General features: G+C 40.0%; 1 protein-coding gene across 8 annotated transcripts in view; it reads left to right on the top strand.

Moving 5' to 3' along the window:
* PEAK1 (pseudopodium enriched atypical kinase 1) overlaps nt 1-22,082 on the top strand; it is a 328,704-nt gene that overhangs the window by 241,717 nt on the left and 64,905 nt on the right. For all 8 annotated transcript variants that reach the window (XR_013450387.1, XM_078079051.1, XM_078079050.1 and 5 more), the window contains one exon: nt 7,520-10,791. Coding sequence is in view for 7 of the 8 variants with exons in the window: in XM_078079051.1 (XP_077935177.1) it covers nt 7,634-10,791 (3,158 nt within the window). In the remaining variant the exon portion in view is untranslated. The remainder of the gene's footprint in view (nt 1-7,519; nt 10,792-22,082) is intronic.

Genomic DNA, 22,082 nt, shown 5'->3' with positions numbered 1-22,082 from the left:
TCCATTCGTGTTCCAAATTAAAGCTGTGTTTTATCTCCTACAAAGCCTTCCTGCAGCTTTGCTTTCACTTCCTCTCTCCACCCTTTTAGTCATATACTGAAGGATTTGGCAGCCGCTTAAGGTATCGGGTCAGCATTTTTCACCGTGGAAGAAGGAAAGGTTGGGAACAATGACGTGGGGATATTTGTCACATTTTCCTTTCCTTTTTTATATAAGTAACCCACATGTTCCATTACAACAGCCTAATGAGAACCTGGACTTGTAAATTTTACCCTCGTATCCTGGAGATGGACTAATGTGTGGGATGACATATAGGCGATAGTTCCTCACTGAAAGTGTCCTGAAAGCCCATGTACAGCACTGAGGATCTTGACTCTGTCTCTATGGCAATGTGACGGATTTTATGAAGAAAGATAATGGCCTCCGGGAGTCACAAGATTGGGGAAGGAGTTTAGCAGTGCATTCCCAATCCTCCTTTATTATTAACAGTTTCTCCTTGGGTGCCTTTAGGAAATGCTCTATATGTGGTGTTTAATATACCACCTACACAGTCTCCCCCCTTCACTGACTTGGAAATTACAACCGGCTTGAGGAGCTCCAGCTCTATGTGTAGGCCTGTTTATTCCAAGATTGAAATCCAGTGTGGATTTAGTTTTTTGTATCAAATCTGCTTGAAACTGTTGGGCTTGAAGCAAACTAATTATTGTCATTGTCTGTATAGCAGTAGAGAGAGTGAAAAACAGTAATAGGTTCTTAAAAAGCTGTCATGACTTGAAGTGAAATAGGCTACTCTTCAGTAGCTTCATCTGTAGCCTGAAGGGCTTTGGTCTTGAAAACTGTCAAACACGAAATCGGATTTTAGATCATGGAATCTCCATTAGCTTCTACAGGCAGCTTCAGCCTTTCAGCTCTCTCACTGACCACTCCATCTGTAGGGTTTGCTTTGAGATTGTAAGGAATATAGAAGCAAAGGGGTTTTTCTTATCAAACACTCCATTTGGGGACTCCATATCAGACCTGTCTTGGCAAATAAATAGAAGACACCAGGCTAGACTGTCATATTTCCTTACATGCCTCAGGAGACACCTATTTTATTTCTCAAGCATAACTTTGGCGACTCGAGTTTCCCGATGTGGGTATAGTGTTGAGCAGGCAAAGCTGCTAGTTACTGAGTGCCATTGAAGTTATTTCACAAAGGCAGGAAAGCCCAAGAATTGCTCCTTGGACGGAACTACATCTAATCTGGTAGAGCTTCTCTTTCTAAGAGCCTGTTACAAGTTAAAATAGTTTTGACAGTGTCTTTAAGTGCACATCTTTGTCTCCAAACATAATTAGTGTTGACAAATGAAGCCCTCATAGTTAAGGCTTTGTGGCTTAGACAGCAGCTCCATCTGGTGCTTGCTGAAGGTGTGTGCTTGCTTCATCTCTTGGTTTTCACAGCAGCGTGAATACAGATGTACACAGACTTTGTAAAGGACTGTCAAATCCAAAGTCTCCATTTTAGTGATGGCTTTCTGTTGCACACAGCACTGACATAAGCTAATTGTGTTCCTGGTGAATCCCATTTGTCTGTCCTGTTGATAATGTGATAGCTGCTAATCAACTCAACAGCCATCTCTTGACTGAATTAACTTACTAGCACTCAACATGGGGAATTATTTTGACTATTTATCTACTAGGCTTGGAAAAAGAAAATATACTGTACTACTTTAAAAGAGAAAATTGAATCCCTCTCTGATCAGTGGTGGATTTAACTTCGTTAACAAGCTATTAGGCCAGGATGCCTTATTCTTTTATATTTAATGCCACATAGTGCTAAGTAGACAGGGAATGTCTTCTTAAAAAAAATTCTTGGTGACTGACATGAACTGCCCCAAACTATTGATAGAAGTTTCTTCCAAGTAATAGGATTACACGTGATTTCTATTTTCTTTCACGCTTCTCTGATTTTTCACAGTGAGCATATATAACAAAAGAAAAAATCTCATGTAACAAAAGAAAAAATAATTTAAAACAAAACGTATGGTAGGTTGCTATAGCCTTGAGTCTCAGATCTTTTGTCATTCACCTTGTGGCCTTCTTGGGGGCCTTCAGCTTTCCTCAGCTATAAAACAGAAAGATTGAAATGGAGCCTGCCCAGTTTTAACATTCTTGGGTTTGGGATTATCTACCTTTTTCCTGTCTCTCCAGCCTCACACTCTTCTGTGTCTTTCTCCAATATTAATATTCATCGTGATCTCATTTTTGTCATCTTAAACTAAGGAAATCCTTTCTGGACAACAACACCACCCCACCCCCACTTCCACCTGGTTCTTTCTTCCACTTCCCACCTAAACCTCTTCAAATAGTTATCTACATCAAAAACTAATGATGTGATGTATGGTGATTAACGTAACATAATAAAATTTAAAAAAAAGTTATCTACAATTACTCTATCTTCTCACTCTGCAGCTGACCACAGTCTCCTTTCCATCCCCACTGCTGCACCACAGTAGTTAAAGCTAAAGTCACCAATGAGCCCATGTTGTCAAGTCCAGTGGGCACATTTAGGTCCTCATTCCTCATTAACTGTCAGCAGCATTTGCAATAGTTGGCTTCTCCCCCCTTAATGAAATCTCCTCATCTGGCTTCTGTATCATCACCGTTACGACTGTTATTTTTGAGTTTTCTGTAGGGGTTCTTCTCTTCTCCCTGGTTTACCCACCAAGACCACCTTCTAGCTCACTCTAGTTTCTTTTTAGCATAGATATTCCTATAGTAATTCCCAAACAGACAAGAACAGCAGAATTCCTTTCTGTATTCCAGACTTCTAAATTCAACTGCTTCCTCTATTATATGGTAACAAAATATGGACTGATATCCTTATTTCCTAAAAGTTACACCTCCTCCAACATTGTCTATCTCAGTAAATGACCCCACAAATCATCTAAATACATAACCCCAAAATCTCAACATCTATTACTCTCTCCAGAATCTAGTCATTCATGCATCTACATTTCTCTGCCTTCCCTGATGCCACATCCTAATTCAGATCCTCATCATACCTTATTTTACCCACAGCAGCCCTTTGGACAGTGTCCTGGCTTCCTGTCCTGTTCTCCCCAGTTGATTCTCCATACAGCAGCCAGAGCTGTCTTTTATTTTTGAGTCAGAAGTATTAAGGTTTGATTTATATACAGTAATAAATCTTTTTTTAGTGTAGAATTCTATGAATTTTGACAAATACATGTAGTCATCTAGCCACCACCACACAACATTTGAATTGTTCCAGTTTTTGCCTATAAACCTTTGTGTACATGCTTTAGTGTAAACATAACTTTTCATTTGTCTTGGGTAAATACCGAGAGGTGAGCCGGCTGGGTCCTATGGCTTACATTTAGCTTTATAAGAAACTGCCAATCTGTTTTCCAAAGTGGTTGTGCCATCTGCATTCCCACCAGCACCATAGGAATTTCTGTTGTACCACATCTTCCCTAGTATCAGTTTTCCTGTTTGTTTTCATTTTAACCATTCTAGTGGATCCATAGAGGTAGCTCATTGCAGTTCTAATGTGCATTCTGTATGACTAAGGATATTTAGCATCTTTCACATGTTTATATGCAATCCATATACCTTTGGTGAAGTGTCTGCTCAAACCTTTTGCCTATTTTTTATCAGATTTGTTTTCTTTTTATTGAATTTTGGAAGTTCTTCATATATTCTGGATACAAAGTCCTTTGTCAGATATGTACTTTGCAAAAAAGTCTCATCTGTAGGTTGTCTTTTCATTCTCTTATCAGTATCTTTGTCAGAGCAAACATTTTTAATTTTGATAAAATCCAAATTGTCATTTTTTTAATGGATCATGCTCTTTGTGTTGTATCTGAGAACTTGGACTAACTCAAAGTCACAAAGATTTTCTCCTGTTTTTTCCTCCTAAAAGTACTATAGCTTTACACTTTATACTTAGATCTGTGATCCATTTTGAGTTAATTTTTGTGTACGAAGTGTGAGGTATGAATTGAGATTTACTTTGTTGCCCATGGATATCCAGTTGCTCTAGCACATTTGTTGAAAAGAATATTCACTGCTGTAGGCAAGTATCAGTTGCCTATATTTGTATTGTCCTATTTCTGGACTCTATTCTGTTCTGTGTCTGTTTTGATCTATATCAGGGGTCAGCAGACTTTTTCTGTAAAGAACTAGATAGTAAATATTTTAGGTTTTGCAGGCCAAAAGGCAAAATTGAAGGTATTGTGTAAGTACTTGTATAATAAGAGAAAACAAATTTCCGTGAATTTTTCAAACAAAATTCAAAATGTAATAATTGAGTACAGTTTTCTGAAATGCAGCTCTACTAATCCAAAGAATGGAACTCTTTTTTGGGAGAGGGATAATATTTTGCTTAACTAGGGTGCTAAGTTAGTGTTTCCTCTCAGACTTTATTACAAAATTCATTTATTAATGTGAAATTTGCCATATTTTTAATCTTTGAAAAATGTCTTTTCACGTGGGTGATACCTGTAGCAGTAGAAATGCTGGTCTGTAGAGTGCTTGAAAAGCACTGGGCAGTGATGAGTGTGCCACCACATGCAGTCTGTCCGAATCGCTCAGCTCTGCATTGTAGCACGAAGCCACCACAGACAATATGGAGACAAATGAGCCTGGCTATGTTCCAGTAGAGCTTTATTTACGGGCACTCTATTTGGAATTCCATATAATTTTCACTTGTCACAAAATACCATTCTTTTGAATTTTGCAATCACTTAAAAATTTTAAAAGCATCCTTAGCTTTGGGTCATATAAAAACAAGGGACAGGCTAGATTCAGCCTCTGGGCTGGTATTTGCTTGCCCCACTTCCCCCATTTATGTTTCTGTCCTTTGCCAATACCCCATTGTCAGGATTACTGTAGCTTTATGCTAAGTCTTGAAGTCAGGTAAGGGGGGCGTCCTCCAACTTTGTTATTTTTCGAAATTGCTTTGGCTATTCTAGTTCCTTTGCCTTTCTGAATACATTTTAGAATTAGCTTGTTGATTTCTACAAAAAAAAATCCTGCTTGGATTTTGTTAGAATTATGTTGAATCTACAGAGCAATCTGGGGGAGATTGACACCTTAAGAATACTGAGAGATCTTGGTATCTCTCTCCATTTATTTAAGTCTTTGATACCTTTTTATCAGTGTTTTGTAGTGTTCTGCGTAGAGAGTGTAGATTTTGCACATATTTTATTAGATTTATACCTAAGTATTTCATGTTTTTTGGTTAAAGCTGTCTTTTTAAAATGCAAATTGGATCATGTTGTTTCCCCTATTTAAAACCCTTCAGTGGCTTCCCACTCCTCTTTGGATAAACCCTGTAATCTTTGAAAGCCTAAATGGCCCTGCATGATCTGGACCCTGCTCTCCCTTTCAGCCTAATTTTATGCCTTTCTTCCCCTTGCTCAAAATGTTCCAATCTCAGACTAGCAGGAAATGGTTTTATCAACTAAGGAATAGCTTTTAGAATATCAGAAAGACTAAATAAATGTTTTCAAACAAACACTTGAAAAATATATTTTAACCATATTGAAAAGAAGCATTTGATGATCTCCAGCAAAGAATGAACTTAGGTTTTGGCCAGGTTGTTGTGCTCTCTTGTGTGGAATACTTTGATCTTTAAGTCTGTACTTCTTCCACTGAGGCAGAGTACTTTATGAATATTATTCACAAGGGACTTAGCTCTGTGTGTGCAGGTGTATGCATGCACACCTGGGAGCTAAAGAAAATATTCTTTCCTTCTTTATACATGTGCTGAAACTCAGCAAAAAGACTGCATTTCTGACCAAACCAAGGATCCCGTCGCTGTCCTTGTACATGAATAAAGTTAAACTCTTTAGCCATTAAAATAGTTCTTACGTGTACATGCCCACTGCCAACTTTATTATAATATCCAAATTAGAAATGTAACACTGTAGTGATGTTCTGGGGGAAAGTCTGCAGCTATGTACCTAAGACAAAGGAGAAAGTCATAAGATCCGTTTTTTTAAATAAACCAGCACATTTAGTCAACCAGTATTTATTCAGCTCCTTATGCTAGACATATTGAGATGAATAAGATACAGCCCAGACCTTGAAGAAGCTCAAAAACTTGTGGGGAGACAGACAATTAAAAATGAAAAGTGCTTGTTCATAGAGGTATGTCTAAGTGGCTTTGATAGTACCAAGGAGAAACAAGTAGCCCAGTGGGATTTACAGTGTAAGACTAGTTGATTGTTAAGACATAAGGCTAGAAGGGAGGCAAGGACCATATCATGAAAACCTAAGGGGCTTATATCTCATCCTATAACTCAGAGGTTCCAACACCTTAATGCACATAGAACTTGTTAAAAAAAAAAAAGAAAAAAAAAACAACCTGGAGAACTTATTAAAAAATCAGATTCCTAGACTCTTCCCTCAGAGATTGACTAGGTGGGTCTACGGTGCTTCCCTGAGTGGTTCTTATTTAGCTGGCAACCCCTAGTCTGCACACTGACATTTGGGAGTCAGTGCATTAGGTAAGATTGAGCCACAGAATAGTTAAGCTAGGTAGTAAGTTGATCATATTAACATTTTAGAAAGTAATAAATTTGATAGTAGTACAGAGAACAATAGAATCACCTGAGAATCTCATTAAATATGAATTCTGATCCAGTAGATCTGGGGTTGTACCTGAGATACTGCATTTCTAACAAGGTCCCAAACGAGGCTGATATTTCTTGTCTGAGGACCACACTTTGAGTAGCAAATGTAAAGAGATTGGATTGGAATGGGGTGAGACTGCAGGCATGAAGATCGTTAATTAGCCTATTTCAGGAATCTAGGCAAAGGATGGTGAGTCTCTGAACTACTAGCAGGGGCTGGTAATGGCAAGAAAGAGTTTCAATGAAATGTAATAGATCAAATTGGCAAGACTAATTTAAGGAGTTAGTTAGATGCGGAGTTAGAAGTGAGGGAAGAGGTGTCAGTAATTGAGCTTAGCTATGTAAGTAGAGGATAGTGACAATAACTGAAATAGGGTAAAGGCAGAGGAAGGAGGTGGCCTGGGGAGTAGAGGGGAGGGCTGGTTAGAGTGGAAAAGTTTCCCAGAGTTGAGAAGAGGGGTAGCCAGAGGATTCATTTTGAATGCATCGAGATTGAGGAGTCTATGAGATACCCAAAATCAAAAGGGTAGGTAGAAGAAGAAGAACCTTCAGTGGACTAAGAAGTGTCATACAGGTTGGTAGATATTAAAAAGAGCAGTTTCGGAGTCACTCCCAGAAGGCAAGTTCACAGTATCATTGCCACATAGACATCAAGGGAAAGATTATATATAGTTCAATGAGGGGGTACAAAATTACGGCTGCAAAACAAACTTTCCAAAATGCTGCTTGGCTAAAGGGAGTTCAAAAAGTGCCCAAATTAGTTTCTCTCTCAATCTTTTAATTTAAGGAAAAGTTGAGGAGTGGAGCCAGTTGTTGTTAAGTCATCATGATATGCCTCATAGTGCCTTCTCCATTTAGATTTTCTTTTCCGCCCCCCACAGATTGATCATACTTACAAGAGCTGCTGTGATGCCTAGGGGAGGTGAAGACTGATGGATGAAAGTTTTACCATGCACTGAAAGGGAAGCATTGTCTGTGAAGGTCCTTTTTAAAAAATGTCTGCTTGTAACAGCTTTACTGAACACGTTTGGAAACCTGGTGAATGCAAGAACTGCTTTAAACCTAAAAGCTTGCACCAGCTTCCCCCAGACCCTGAGAAGGCACCCATCACCCATGGCAATGTGAAAACGAATGCCAATCACAGTAACAACCACCGCATGAGGAACACTGGAAATTTCCGTCCTCCTGTGGCTAAAAAACCCACTATAGCTGTGAAGCCCACTATGATAGTGGCAGATGGGCAAAGTGTATGTGGTGAACTTAGTATCCAAGAACACTGTGAGAACAAACCTGTCGTCATAGGATGGAACCGAAACAGGACGGCCTTGAATCAGAAACCACTTAATAATAATAATGAAGATGACATTGAAGGATTTAGCCATGTTCCTAAGCCTTATGGCAATAATGATAGTGCCAAGAAGATATCAAATAACAATAATGGACTAACTGATGTGTTAAAGGAGATAGCAGGCTTGGATACCACCCCTCAGATAAGAGGAAGTGAAACAAACTCCAGAGAAATGTTCTTAGGAAGAATAAATGATTGCTATAAAAGATCACTGGAAAGAAAGCTTCCACCAAGCTGCATGATGGGCGGGATAAAGGACACTCAAGGCAAGCATGTGATTCTGAGTGGGAGCACAGAAGTGATCAGTAATGAAGGGGGACGGTTCTGTTACCCAGAGTTCTCTAGTGGCGAGGAGAGTGAAGAAGATGTACTTTTCAGTAACATGGCGGAGGAGCATGAGAGCTGGGATGAGAGTGATGAAGAGCTGTTGGCCATGGAGATTCGCATGAGAGGGCAACCCCGCTTTGCTAACTTCAGGGCAAATACTTTGTCTCCTGTTCGATTCTTTGTGGACAAAAAATGGAATACGGTCCCCCTGCGAAATAAGTCTCTGCAGAGAATCTGTGCTGTAGACTATGATGACAGCTATGATGAAATCCTGAATGGCTATGAAGAGAACTCTGTGGCCTCCTATGGACCAGGAAGCATTCAGAGCATGGCGTCATCTGACTCTACGTCACCAGGTTCTTCTTTAACAGAAGAATCACGTTCTGAGACAGCCAGTAGTTTATCCCAGAAGATCTGTAATGGGGGAATATCTCCTGGTAACCCGGGAGATTCTAAGGACATGAAGGAAAGGGAACCGAATTGTGAAAGTCTCTCTGGTAATAATCAGGAGAAGGACTCCTCACAGGCACCTAAAAGCTCAATAAAAGTTCCAGAAACACACAAAGCAGTCCTTGCTCTCCGATTAGAAGAGAAGGATGGCAAGATTGCTGTACAGACTGAGAAGCAGGAAAGTAAAGCCTCTACCGATATCGCTGGGCAAGCAGTAACCATAAACCTCGTCCCTATAGAAGAGCAAGCAAAGCCTTACCGAGTTGTCAATCTGGAACAGCCATTGTGCAAGCCATATACTATCGTGGACGTGTCGGCAGCCATGGCCAGTGAGCACCTCGAGGGCCCTGTTAACAGCCCCAAGACAAAAATCTCATCTTCTACTCCAAACTCTCCGGTGACATCGCCCGCACTGACATCACCCACACTGACATCAGGACAAACAAGTGCCCATTTCCAAAACTCCAGTGCAATACGATACCAGGAAGTATGGACTTCCAGTACCAGCCCACGACAAAAGATACCCAAGGTGGAATTGATTAGCGGTGGGACTGGGCCAAACGTCCCTCCGAGGAAAAACTGTCACAAATCAGCACCTACTTCACCAACAACTACAAACATTTCCTCTAAAACTATCCCTGTTAAGTCACCCAATTTGTCCGAAATAAAATTTAATAGTTATAACAATGCTGGTATGCCACCTTTTCCAATTATAATTCATGACGAGCCGACTTATGCTCGGAGTTCCAAAAACGCCATCAAAGTCCCCATTGTCATCAATCCAAATGCATATGACAATCTAGCCATTTACAAAAGTTTTCTCGGAACAAGTGGAGAACTCTCAGTGAAGGAAAAAACCACAAGTATAATAAGCCATACTTATGAAGAAATTGAAACTGAAAGCAAAGCGTCTGATAACACCACTAGCAAACCTGCTGAATGTCCCCAAGCCAAAGGGTTTTCAAACAGCACAGAGCGTAAAAGGGGCTCAGTGGCTCAGAAAGTTCAGGAGTTTAACAGCTGTCTTAACAGAGGTCAGTCTTCACCACAGAAAAGCTATAGTTCTAGCCACAGCTCCCCAACAAAGATCCAGAGAACCACTCAAGAACCTGTGGCCAAAACAGAAGGCCCTCAGGCATCTCAGATGGTGAGCAACGGCAGCAGCACCAGGGAGAAAGCGAGCACAGTGCTTTCTCAGATTGTGGCTTCCATCCATCCGCCACAGTCTCCTCCAGAAATGCCCCAGTCTGGCCCAAAAGCATGCAGTGTGGAAGAGCTGTATGCAGTTCCTCCAGATGCCGATGCTGCTAAGAGTACACCTAAGAGTACACCAGTCCGACCCAAATCTCTCTTCACATCTCAGCCCAGTGGTGAAGCTGAAGCCCCTCAGACCACAGAAAGCCCTACTGCCAAAGTATGGAAAGATCCGCTCGCAAAGCCAGGCACGACCCCTCTCTCTAAATTCGTGGCTAACCCCCAGAGTGAGCCACCACCTCCCTTTCCCCCACCTCGTTCTACTTCCTCCCCTTATCATGCAAGCAACCTTCTGCAGAGGCATTTCACCAACTGGACCAAGCCAACCAGTCCCACCAGGTCAACGGAAGCTGAATCGGTTTTGCACTCTGAAGGCAGTAGGCGGGCCGCTGATGCAAAACCTAAACGCTGGATATCATTTAAAAGCTTCTTCCGCCGCCGGAAAACAGATGAGGAGGATGACAAAGAGAAAGACCGAGAGAAAGGGAAACTGGTGGGCCTGGATGGCACAGTCATCCACATGCTGCCGCCTCCGCCAGTCCAGCGCCATCACTGGTTCACAGAGGCAAAAGGAGAGTCCAGTGAGAAGCCAGCCATCGTCTTTATGTACAGGTGTGATCCCGCCCAAAGCCCGCTCAGTGTGGATCAGAAGGCCAGAGCAGACCAGGCAGCAGTCAGAGAGAAGGACGGCGCAGAGGATGGGTTACTGCTGGACTCAGAGAAGAAGAAAAGGAGTCATTCTTCTCCATCACAGGTTCCTAAAAAAATTCTCAGGTATGTAAAATAGAATGGCAGAGTATGGGAATTTTTTAACACATTTTTAGGTGCTAAGTTTTTTACATCTTTAAGATTACATAAGAGCCATTTCTGTTTATAAGTAGCACTCAGTGGCCATCATCTATCTTTGTAACTGCATTCCAAGATTAGAGTATTATTAAAGTGATCTTATTGTACCAAACAAGGTTTATGGCCCTGGAGATTTAGCTAAAGTAGCCTGCTGCATTCTGGTGAATGCAGAGGGGCTTGAACATAGAAAAGCAAATCCGTAACACCTTAATAGCAATAAATAATACATTGCTTGGAAATGCTGTGATAGTGTGAGGAAGAAACAAGATCAAATGAATAAATGGTAGCACTCTTCTTACCCTCACTGTAGATAGAATAAAGCTCCTTAAGCGATTCGTTTTGGTTTTCACCGAGGTGTTAGCTCTATATGCGTTACTTTGTTTTGAGGGAATATTTGGGTTTTTATTGCTGTCTCTGTCTTCTTTCCAAGTATGGTGGAAAATGGGGGTGGGGGGGCTGCGGTGGAGACAGGGGCCAGCAGTTGATAGTTATCTAACACGTGGGTGCTAGAGGAGAAGTTGGTTATTGAGATTGAGACCCAGCCAGTAGCAGAATCCTGAGGGCAGCCGGCCAGTGTACACCCACTCACACCCACTCAGTTCTCTAGCTAGCCATTTCCTTTCATTCTTAAATGACTCTTCGTGATCACCTACCCAGTGTAAAGCGCATTCCCAGGATCTATCTCCCATCCATACAGCAGCCCTACAAATTGGTTGTATTCTTCAGATGAGGAAACTGAAGATGAGAGAAGTTAAGAATTAAGCAGATTCACGTAGCTCATCATTGTCAGAGCCAGAATTCAAACTTGGTCTTTCTGACTCTAAAGCTTGTATTCTTCCTACAGTGTTGCATTATAAACACAAGGGCAAAGGAGATTTTTATATTTTCACTTGTAATCATTCACATAAACATTTATGTTAGGAAGCTTAAGGTTTTTTGTTTCTCATTTGTATTGTAAGCAAAATTAACGAACCACCAATAAAAACAAGAACTATTATCCCAAGTTTGTAACAAATGGGATGATTTCCTTATATCCCCTGTAGTTTTTTTTTTAAGATTTTATTTTTAAGTAACCTCTACACCCAATATGGGGCTCGAACTCACAACCCCAAGATCAAGTGTCGCATGCTCTACCAACTGAACCAGTCAGGTGCCCGGTACTTTTTATTTTTAAGCAAAGATATGCCCTGAGTATTTCTTTGATCTGATTCTAAGTCTGCCTCCTTCTTACTTACAGGAAGCCTTCTCTACCAGGTCTGGCCTTTTCTTTGGCAAAGACAGCAAACTCTTATGATAGGGCAGATCCTCTCACCAGCTTTCTGTTAGAACAGTATAAATAAAAATTAAGTGAACACTTAATGCCTTCACTTTTTCTAGCAAAATGTTAAGAAGTTTTATATATATATTCTTTACGAAAATAAGCTTTTTACATAACCCCGAAATAGTTGTCAAAATGCTAGCAAGTTCCTGTTTTCCTTAAATCCAAATAATAGCAGAGCAAGTAGAATAGTGGTGATATATTCCTGGAAAGAATAGTCTTGTCATTGGCAGTTGAAACTGGATGATAGAATATCAGACTCTAGCAGTAATAAAACACATGTATTGCAGGTTACTGTTTTATTTGGGAAAAAAGCAATTTAAGCTGCACATGGTTGGAGTTACTTATGTCAGATAGTTTTTGCAGATCAATAAATGACTTCACTCCTCATTAAGTATGGCTGTGGTGTGTTTACCCGCATCCTGGAAGGAAGAGCCAAGGAATGATTTGGCCTCTTCTGTAGAATGAGATTCTCTATTTTGGCTGCATGCCACGGCATGGCAGACCCCTTAACTATACAGCTTATATTTTCACAGATTTGCTTGTACATGAGCCAGTCATATCTTCCAAAATTCATCAGTTCTTAATAAGTAACTCCACGAGGGGTACCTGGGTAGCTCAGTCAGTTAAGCACCCAACTCTTGGTTTTGGCTCAGGTCATGATCTCAGGTCCTGAGATTAACCCCAAGGTGGACTCCACTCTCAGTGGGGAGTCTGCTTCCCTTCCCCCTCTACCTCTATTCCTACCCGCCCCCCACGTGTGCTCTCTTTCTCTTTTTCAAATAAGTAAATCTTTAAAACAAATCCAAACAATGCAGTTGGTTTGCCCCGTTGGTTTCAGATTTAACCATGCATCATAGTAACTTGAGGGCTGTTAAAGCAGATTGCTGGGCCCCACCCCCAAAGTTTTTGATGTGGTGGTCTGAGGTGGTGCGGGCCCTGGTAGTTTGCACTTCTAACAAGCCCCCAGGTGGTGCTGCGGCTGCTGGCCCTGGGGCTACACTTGGGGAGCCACTGATCTCACCACCATTCGGGATCTAAAGCTAATGTGCTGTAGTCTAAGTTAAGCGTTTTTGAGGTATTAAGCTTTTCTTAGAGACACACTAGAATTGTCACATTTCATAATTGTCTCAGACTGAGGAGAAAAAGAGGTTTTAAATAGTTTTTTTTTTAACTTTTTGGGAAGTTTTAAAATAAACATGATACTCATTGAAAAATATACATCATTTGCTTTTTCAATAATTACTTAATTTACTTGGATACACCATTGATATTTACTTGAAGCAGCTTTGAAAGGGAAAAATGTTACTGTCAAATGTCAACATTTGTGTTTCCAGCTTGATGGCAGTGTAATCATTAAATTACCATTCCCACGGCTGGGAACGCACTGCTGGAAGAAATGAAAATTCAAGTTTTTCAATAAGTAATGAAGATTCCAAATCCAAACTATAAGAATTGAAAAATACTCAACTGAAGGCCAGACCCTAAAAGATAAGGGACTTTGTAGAGACTTTTATTATGGGATTAGATTGTTGTTGTTTTTTTTTAAGGTTTTTTTTTTTTTTTTTGGACAGAGAGAGACACAGCGAGGGAGGGAACACAAGCAGGGGGAGTGGGAGAGGGAGAAGCAGGCTCCCCGCTGAACAGGGAGCCCAGCCCGATGCAGGGCTCGATCCCAGGACCCTGGGATCATGACCTGAGCCGAAGGCAGACGCTTAATGACTGAGCTACCCAGGTGCCCCGAGATTAGATTGTTATTAAATTCATTTATTTGACTCTTCAGGTGACAAAAATGAGTATCTTAACTGTGCCGTATATGGGCCATAGGGACAGATGGGGGAAAGATCATCACGCTGCTGAAATAACAGGTTTAGGTTTGACTTCACTTCGGCTATTTGTCCGGTCCTTCAGTGGACAGTGATTGTAATGACACTTATCACATGGAGTTAGTTTGAGGATATAAAGGGAGAATATGTAAGAGACTTCGCACAGGGTCTGGCACAGGTTGGGTGCTTTAAGAGGTCAGTAGCCCCTCTGCCTTCCATGTAATAAATGCTAAAACAATGTATGTGGGTAGTGGTACAGAAGCATAAAAGACAATGATTAGATCAGCTTAAAAGAGACTTCTCAGAAATGAAATACAAACCAGATCTTAAAAGACAGATAGGATTTTTCCCGCTGCTTGGGAAAGATACTGTAGGCTAAAGGAACAATATATGCAGAGTCACAGAGCAGATGATAGCAAACAGAATCCAGACAGGTGGCTGGAAAAGGATAATGAATAGACCCGTGGTTCTGCAAAGGTGGTCAAGGCAAGGTCAAATAGTGATCATGCAGAAGTCACTGTTTTCATAATAAGACATTATTCTTTTCACTGCATTGACATTTGCACTGATGGTACAAAAACAATAGTAGGCAAAACTACTTATACCTTAACACAAGTCAAAGCCATGGCATAATAGTGTACAAATAGTTGAAAAAAAAAAGTTTCACTTAAGCATGTCCTTGGTGAAGTAGTAAATTTTATTAAATGTCAGCCATTGAAACTGTGTCCGTTTAAAAATTCCATGTGATGAAATGGTAAGTATACATAGATTATTTCTGTTGCATACCAAAGTATGGTGTTATTGCAAGGAAAAATAGTTTGAGTTACAAAGCTGAACTAGCCACTTTTTTCTTTTTCTTTCTTTTTTTTTTTTTAAGATTTTACTTATTTGTCAGAGAGAGAGAAAAAGCACAAGCAGAGGGAGTGGCAGGCAGAGGGAGAAGCCACCTCCCCTCTGAGCAGGGAGCCCGATGTGGGACTCAATCCCAGGACCCTGGGATGATGACCTGAGCCAAAGGCAGATGCTGACCTGACTGAGCCACCCAGGTGTCCCCTAGCCACCTTTTTCATGGACTACCTTGAAAGAACAAGTGGCAAATCCACTGTGGCTATTCAGACTTGAGTGCTTGGAAGATACTTTCTTAAGAATGAACGTTGTAAGCCTATTACTTCAAGGAAAACAACTGACAGTATTTGTAGTCAATGATAAAAAGTTCAGGCCTTCAAATAAAAATAAGAATTTTTGAAAACTTATATCTGCTACCATGACCTTGACAGCTTTCTAATACTTAGAGATTTTTCTGATGAGTTTGGTAGTGGTGGTATTTGCATAAAAAGATTTTTAAATATATAATGTGTCAACATTTGGAAGATCTGCATAACTCATTGAACTGGTAATTTCCAAATGACCCAATGCACAATATTACAAAATTATACATAAGTAAAAGATCCATTGAAACTGCAAGTTGGACGGATAGATTTTAATGCAACTGAGTCCAAAATGTTTATTGATACGGTTTCAGATTCCACATTGCAAGTAACCTTTAAGAGACTTCCACTTATCAAGTTCTGCTATAGTACCAAGAAGAATATCCACAATTATCTAAAAGTCTACTAATATACTTTTTCCTTTTCCACCTATATATATGAATGAGATCAAATTTTTTTAATATATAGTTGACCCTTGAACAACACAGGTTTGAATTGCATGGGTCTACTTATATATGGATTTTTTAATAAATACTGTACAGTACTGTAAATGTATTTCCTCTTCCTTATGATTTTCTTAATAACATTTTCTTTTCTCTAGCTTACTTTATTATAAGAATACAGTATATAATACATATAACATACAAAATATGTGTTAATTGGGGGTGCCTGGGTGGCGCAGTTAAACAGTCAACTCTTGGTTTCAGGTCAGGTCATAATCTCAGGGTCATAAGATCAGGCTCCTCATCAGGCTCCACAATCAGCGTGGAGTCTGCTTCAGATTCTCTCTCCCTCTCCCTCTGCCCCTCCTGCCTATGCTTGCTTGCGCTCGTGCTCTCTCTCAAATAAATAAATCTTTAAAAACATATATGTGTTAATTGGCTATAAGTAATACTTCTGCTTAATAGTAGGCTACTAGTAATAAGTTTTGGGGGAGTCAAATTTATACACAGGTTTTTGACTGCATGAGGGGCAGCACCTCTAACCCCTGCATTGTTCAAGAGTCAACTGTACTTTAACCAAAGCAGCATATCATAGCCGATTGAATGCAGAAGCACATATGAGAATTCATCTGTCTTCTGTTAAGCCAGATATTAAAGAGATTTGAAAATAATGTTATTTAGGTTACTATTTTTAAAGGGTTTATTATTTTTAAATGACTATAACTATTTTTAAATGTTCTCATTTTTAATTTCTAATATAATATCAGTAGGTAGAATTCACATAAACAAGAGCCCTTGTACTTCTCAATAATTTTTAAGTGTAAAAGAATCCTGAGAACAAAAAGTTTGAAAAGTGCTGAGACAAACTATGAAAAGGCTTGCATGATATGTTGAAATATTTGGCCCTTATCTTTAGATTTTGGGGCAGAAACCAATTTTAAGGGGGAAAGTGTGTGACTTTTTTTTTTTAAGATTTTATTTCTTTATTTGACAGAGAGAGAGCACAAGCAGGGGGAGCAGCAGAGGGAGAGGGAGAAGCAGACTCCCCACTGAGCAGAAAGCCCGATGCAGGGCTGGATCCCAGGACCCTGGGATCATGACCTGAGCCGAAGGCAGACACTTAACTGACTGAGCCACCTAGGCACCCCTAGTGTGTGACTTTTTAAAAATTTTTATTTATTTTTAATTTTTAAGGTTTTATTTTTTAAGTAATCTCTCCACCCAACATGGGGCTTGAACTCACAACCCCAAGATCAAGAGTTGCATGCTCCGCCAACTGAGCCAGCCAGGTGCCCCAACTTTTTTTTTTTTTTTTTTAATAAAATCTCTATTGGAAGTACTGTTGAAAATGGGCTGGAAAGTGGAAATACTGGTGACAGGGATACTAGTCAAATTTTGACTCAGGAATATATCCATAGGCATCATTTCTGTCTGACTAGTGTGGGTCAAGAGAAGTTAATTTAGTGGTTATTCTGGTCTATGATCAGGTGAGAATTCCTCCACTATTATTTTTAGAAGCGCTAGCCTACCTACCATCTCTGCAACTCTTTGGTGTCCATAGCATGGGGAATAATTTCACATAGTGAGAAAAGCACTGGAGTCAGACTAAGATTTGAATTCCATCTATACCACTGGTAGTTGTGTGACTTTTGACTTAACCTCTCTAAGCTGAAGCTTCCCAACTTGTATGATAATGATAATAATACCTACCTTACAGAGCTACTGTGAGGACTAAATTGATATCTGTAAAGCATCTAGCACAGTATCTAGCAATAGGGTTGACCTCTTTATAAATTCCATTTAGGGCACCAGAATTTAAGATAATCCTTGCTCTATGTCTTACCCCTGTAGTCTATTTTTAGAACAGCCAAGTGTTCTTTCTTAAACATAAATCCAGTCATATCCCCACACTGCAGAAAGTCCTATATATGTGACCTTTGTCACCTGTTTAATCTTATTTACCCTCTTACTCTTGAACCCCAGTTATTCTGGCTTCCTTTCTTTCTGAGTGCCTTGTTTATAATGTTGACCATGACATCAGTACTATAGGACTACCTTTCAATGGCTACCATTTTAAAATGGGTCCTTTTATTTATTTTCATTTTAAAGTTTTTGTGAAATAAAGTTTTAAACATATACAAAAGTAGATAAATTAGTAAAATGAACCACCATTTACCCCAAAACCACACTTCAACAATTATCAGGTTATGGCCAGTCTTTGATTCATCTATACCCTTATTTCCTTCCCCCCATTATTTTGAAGCAAATCCCAGACATTTCATTTGTAAATGTTTCAGTAAGTATCTCCAAAAAGTGTTTTTTTTTTTTTCCTATCATGACCATATACCAGAAACGGTTCTTTAAACTTTAATGGCTAACTCCTGGCTAAACAGCGTCTGGTATCAAGATTTTAAATACTAGGGGCTCTTGGGTGGCTCAGTCAGTTAAGCATCTGCCTTTGGTTCAGGTCATGATCCCAGGGTCCTGGAATCGAGCCCCGCATTGGGCTCACTACTCCAGAGGGAGCCTACTCCTCCCTCTCCCTCTGCCCACCACTCCCCCAGCCTGTGCGCTCTCTCTCTCTGTCAAATAAATAAATAAAATCTTAAAAAAAAAAAAAGATTTTAAATACTAGATATATTCTGATGACTCCATCCCTGACCTCCCCCACAATTCACATACTTACCCATTTGGTATTTCCACTTGAACATCAAATGGACATCTCAAACGAAACATGTCCAAAACAGAACTCTTGATTTTTCCCTACAAATCTATTCCATCCCAAGTCTTGCCTTCTTGGTAAATGGTCCCACCATCTATCCAGTTGCTCATTCCAGAAAAGTAGGAGTCATCCTTGGTCTTTCTTTTATCCTTACCCCCTACATCCAAAATTATCAGCAAGTCTTATTAACTCAACCTCTAGAATATATCCCAAATCTGTTTACTTCTTTCCATATCTGCTTCTACCACCCTGGTCCAAGCCACCATCATCTCACCTGATTTTCCTTTTTCCATTTAGGAATATTATTTTCCTAATTGATCTCCCTGCTTTAATCTCTTGCCCCTTCTAATCTAATTTCTCTAGAATAGCCAAGTACTCTTTTTCAAATCAAATCCCATAGTGTCAACACAGTGAAGGAAGTCCGTACATAATATGACCTTTGCCTACCTGTTTAATCTATCTCCTACTCATCCCCTTGTTCATGAGCTTCTCACAATACAGTTTTCTTTCTTTCTGCTCTTCAAACATGCCAAACATAACCCCTTTTTTTATCAGCTATTCTCTCTCTGGAATGCTTTCTTCAGATCTTTGTATGGCAGGCTTCTTGTCATTCACCTATCTATTTATCTATTTATTTATTTAAGAGAGAGAGTGGGAGATGGGGGGCAGAGGAAGAGGGAGAGAGAGAATCCCAAGCAGGCTCCCTGCCCAGCGTGGAGTCGGATGTGGGGCTCGATCTCACGACCCTGAGAACATGACCTGAGCTGAAATCAAGAGTCAGACACTTAACCAACTGAGCCTCCCAGGGGCCCCATTCAGCTATCAATTTAAATGTCACTTCCTCAAAAGATTCTTCACTGACTGCCCAGTCATAAGACACTTCCCCTACTCTCAGTCACTCCCAGTTACATCATCCTTTTTTATTTTAGATTTATTCACATGTTTGTCATTTTTCTTTTCTTTTCTTTTTTTTTCATTTCACTCCTCCCTTCTGGATTCAATTTCCTTCTTCTTGAAGTATGTCCTTTTAGTGGTCTTTTCAATAAACAGTGTGGTAGATTTATTGTTGACTAAAATCACCTTTATTTTATAATTGGTAGGTAGTATCTATTGCCAATCACATGTCCTTAAAAATTTAGTTCAAAAAATTTTTTCTAATCAATTAGAAAACCTTAGGCAGTGTCTAAGAAAATAACTATAACTCATCCAAAATAACTATAATACTCCCAGCCAAAGTTAAAGATCTCATTTGCCCACTGAATAGCACACCTTTTGGCAACCCTTTCTAGCTTTTGGCAAACGTTTCTAGCTTCATCAGCCCTGAAACATCATGTTCCTAATTAGCAAAGACCCCCAGCATGTGTTTCTGTGTATCATGTAAGTCTGGTTTTTCTAGGACTCCCAGAAACATCTCAGGAATTCAGCTATGCCTCACCCTGCTGGGATTCTGCCCAAACTTCTGCCAACTTCGGTTTTGGACAGGCAGTTAAGATTTGGCACACCTTTGCTCCCTTAGGAATGCCATTCATCTGTATAAGCCTTCCCTTTATCCTTCCAATATCTTTTTGATCTTAGAGTCCTTAGAACTAAGCTATATTCTTCAATAATCTAGGAGTCAATCCTAGGAGCCTTCTAATCCACTCCAAGGCTCAAGAGTATAGACCAAAAGTTGGAGAACTATGGCCTATAGGCCAATCCAACCTGTCACCTGTTTCTCTAAATGAAGTTTTATTGGAAAACAGCCACACTCAGCTACTTTTGCACTAGAACAGCAAAGTTAGGTGCAACAAACACCATATGTCTGTAAAGCCTAAAATATTTATTACTGACTGTTCACAGAAAAAGTTGGCCAAGTCTCTGGACTAAGCTATAATATCTGATTTGTCTGTGGTTGTCAGGCATGCTAGTGGCTGGTATTCATTCTAGCCAAACACTACACAGGTTTGCAACTCACTGAAGTACCCAGAGTCTGAGTCTCTTTATATTCATGTATATATGCACATCTAGTATGGAAAAAAAGACAGCACTTTTTAGACTGTGGTAAAATGTAATGTCCTTCTCTCTGTAAAGTTCAGTTAGAAACTTGAATTTTTTTAATGCTTATGCTCCAGTTATATCTTAATTTGCATTATCTCTACTCTTTGCTAAGAGAATCCTATCAAAGTCATCTTTTCATGCTGAGGACCAGACTGGCCTCTGAAGATCAAATTCCTATTTCTCATAAAGAAAAAAAATTGGAGTCAGAAGCTGAAAGTAGCTGCTTGCTCTCCTGATCACATATTCCTTGCTCTAAAGAAACTTCTGGACTATAAGCATTTATAAAGATCACATCTATATTTGCTGACATATTTTTCCTAAAGTTAGATGAGTTCATAAAGCCTTTACTGTTGAAATTCTGAATAATCCTGTTTTACGAGAACTGATAAATATCTCACTTGGTCCTAATCACAGAATGATGCAGAATGGTTACGTTTATGTGTACCATGATGGGATGGTCTTCAGATGGCTTTACATTCCTTTCCCTTCTGGAAGGTGATAAAACTCCAGAGAGGTAAACTACTTACTTAGAATCTCATAATGAATATATTCCAAAGTGAAGAATCCAACTGAGATTTCCCCCACTTATTGGGTCAGTTTTGTTTCCTTGTTCACCTAATGAATCTGAAGTTAAACACCACTATCTTACTGTATAATTCTTAAAACACTTTCACTCACATTATCTCAGTTGTCCCAACATCTATGACAGTGCATCCTTCCTATTTTATAGGATCTTGAGAAACAGAGGCTCAATTGACATTCCCAGGGCTGGTATGCAAATAGGTAGCAGAGCCAGACTCTGACTTCAGAGGTGTTTGGCCCCTAAGTGGTTTTTGTTTTGTTTTGTTTTTCACTCTTGGTGGTGATTGTTGAGTCTGTTGGTGTCTGCCATGTCTTTTATAAAGTCAGCCTCAGTGCAAGAAGGTGAGTCTGTGAACAGGAAGGGATATGTACTGATTCATTGAGCTGTTGAGCAGTCTCAAAGTACTCGACATGGGCATAGTTGAACATAGTTGTTCACTCTCTTAAAAGCACTTTATATGAATTTCCTAATTAATCCGTACTCCTATAAATGTCACTATACTCATTTTATAGATGAATGATGGGAGGCAGGGGCAGAGTAGCAGTGGTGGCAGTGCTGAAATGAAATTTGAGTTTGTAATTTCCAGGCCTGTATCCACACCTCTAGGCCACTGGTTCAGCCAGTGATTATTTAACATAACTGTAGTAGAGTATTGATTGGAGTTACCAGGTAATATTTAAAGGTTTAATTCCAGGACAAGCAGTTTGTTCTCATATGGTGCCTCTGTAACGGTGATTTGTCAATAGCAGGGAGAAAGGCTTGCCAAAAAAAACAACATGATGACAGCAGTGTGCACTGATCAGCCCCCCACCCCCAGTCCTAGTTCTCATGTAGTAGAAGAGCCTCAGGAATCAGTCTTTGGCCTTTCTGTGCTGCTGGCACAGGGATGAAGCTCTACTCTGCATCAGGGAGATGTCCTGCTCCTCATTGGAACCTGTCCTGATCCCGTTCTCCATGGTGGTGGACCGAAATTTTACTGGGAGGAGTGCAGATACAGCTCCTCAGTGATGTCCTCTAGTGCCTTGCTGTCTAAATCCCACCTGATTTGATAACACCTATTTACTGAGTGTTTGCTGTAATTC

Source organism: Halichoerus grypus, chromosome 8, assembly GCF_964656455.1.
Source record: "Halichoerus grypus chromosome 8, mHalGry1.hap1.1, whole genome shotgun sequence".
Lineage (NCBI taxonomy): Eukaryota > Metazoa > Chordata > Mammalia > Carnivora > Phocidae > Halichoerus > Halichoerus grypus.
Note: the sequence above shows the minus strand (reverse complement) of the source record. Positions and strands in the feature narration are given on the sequence as shown.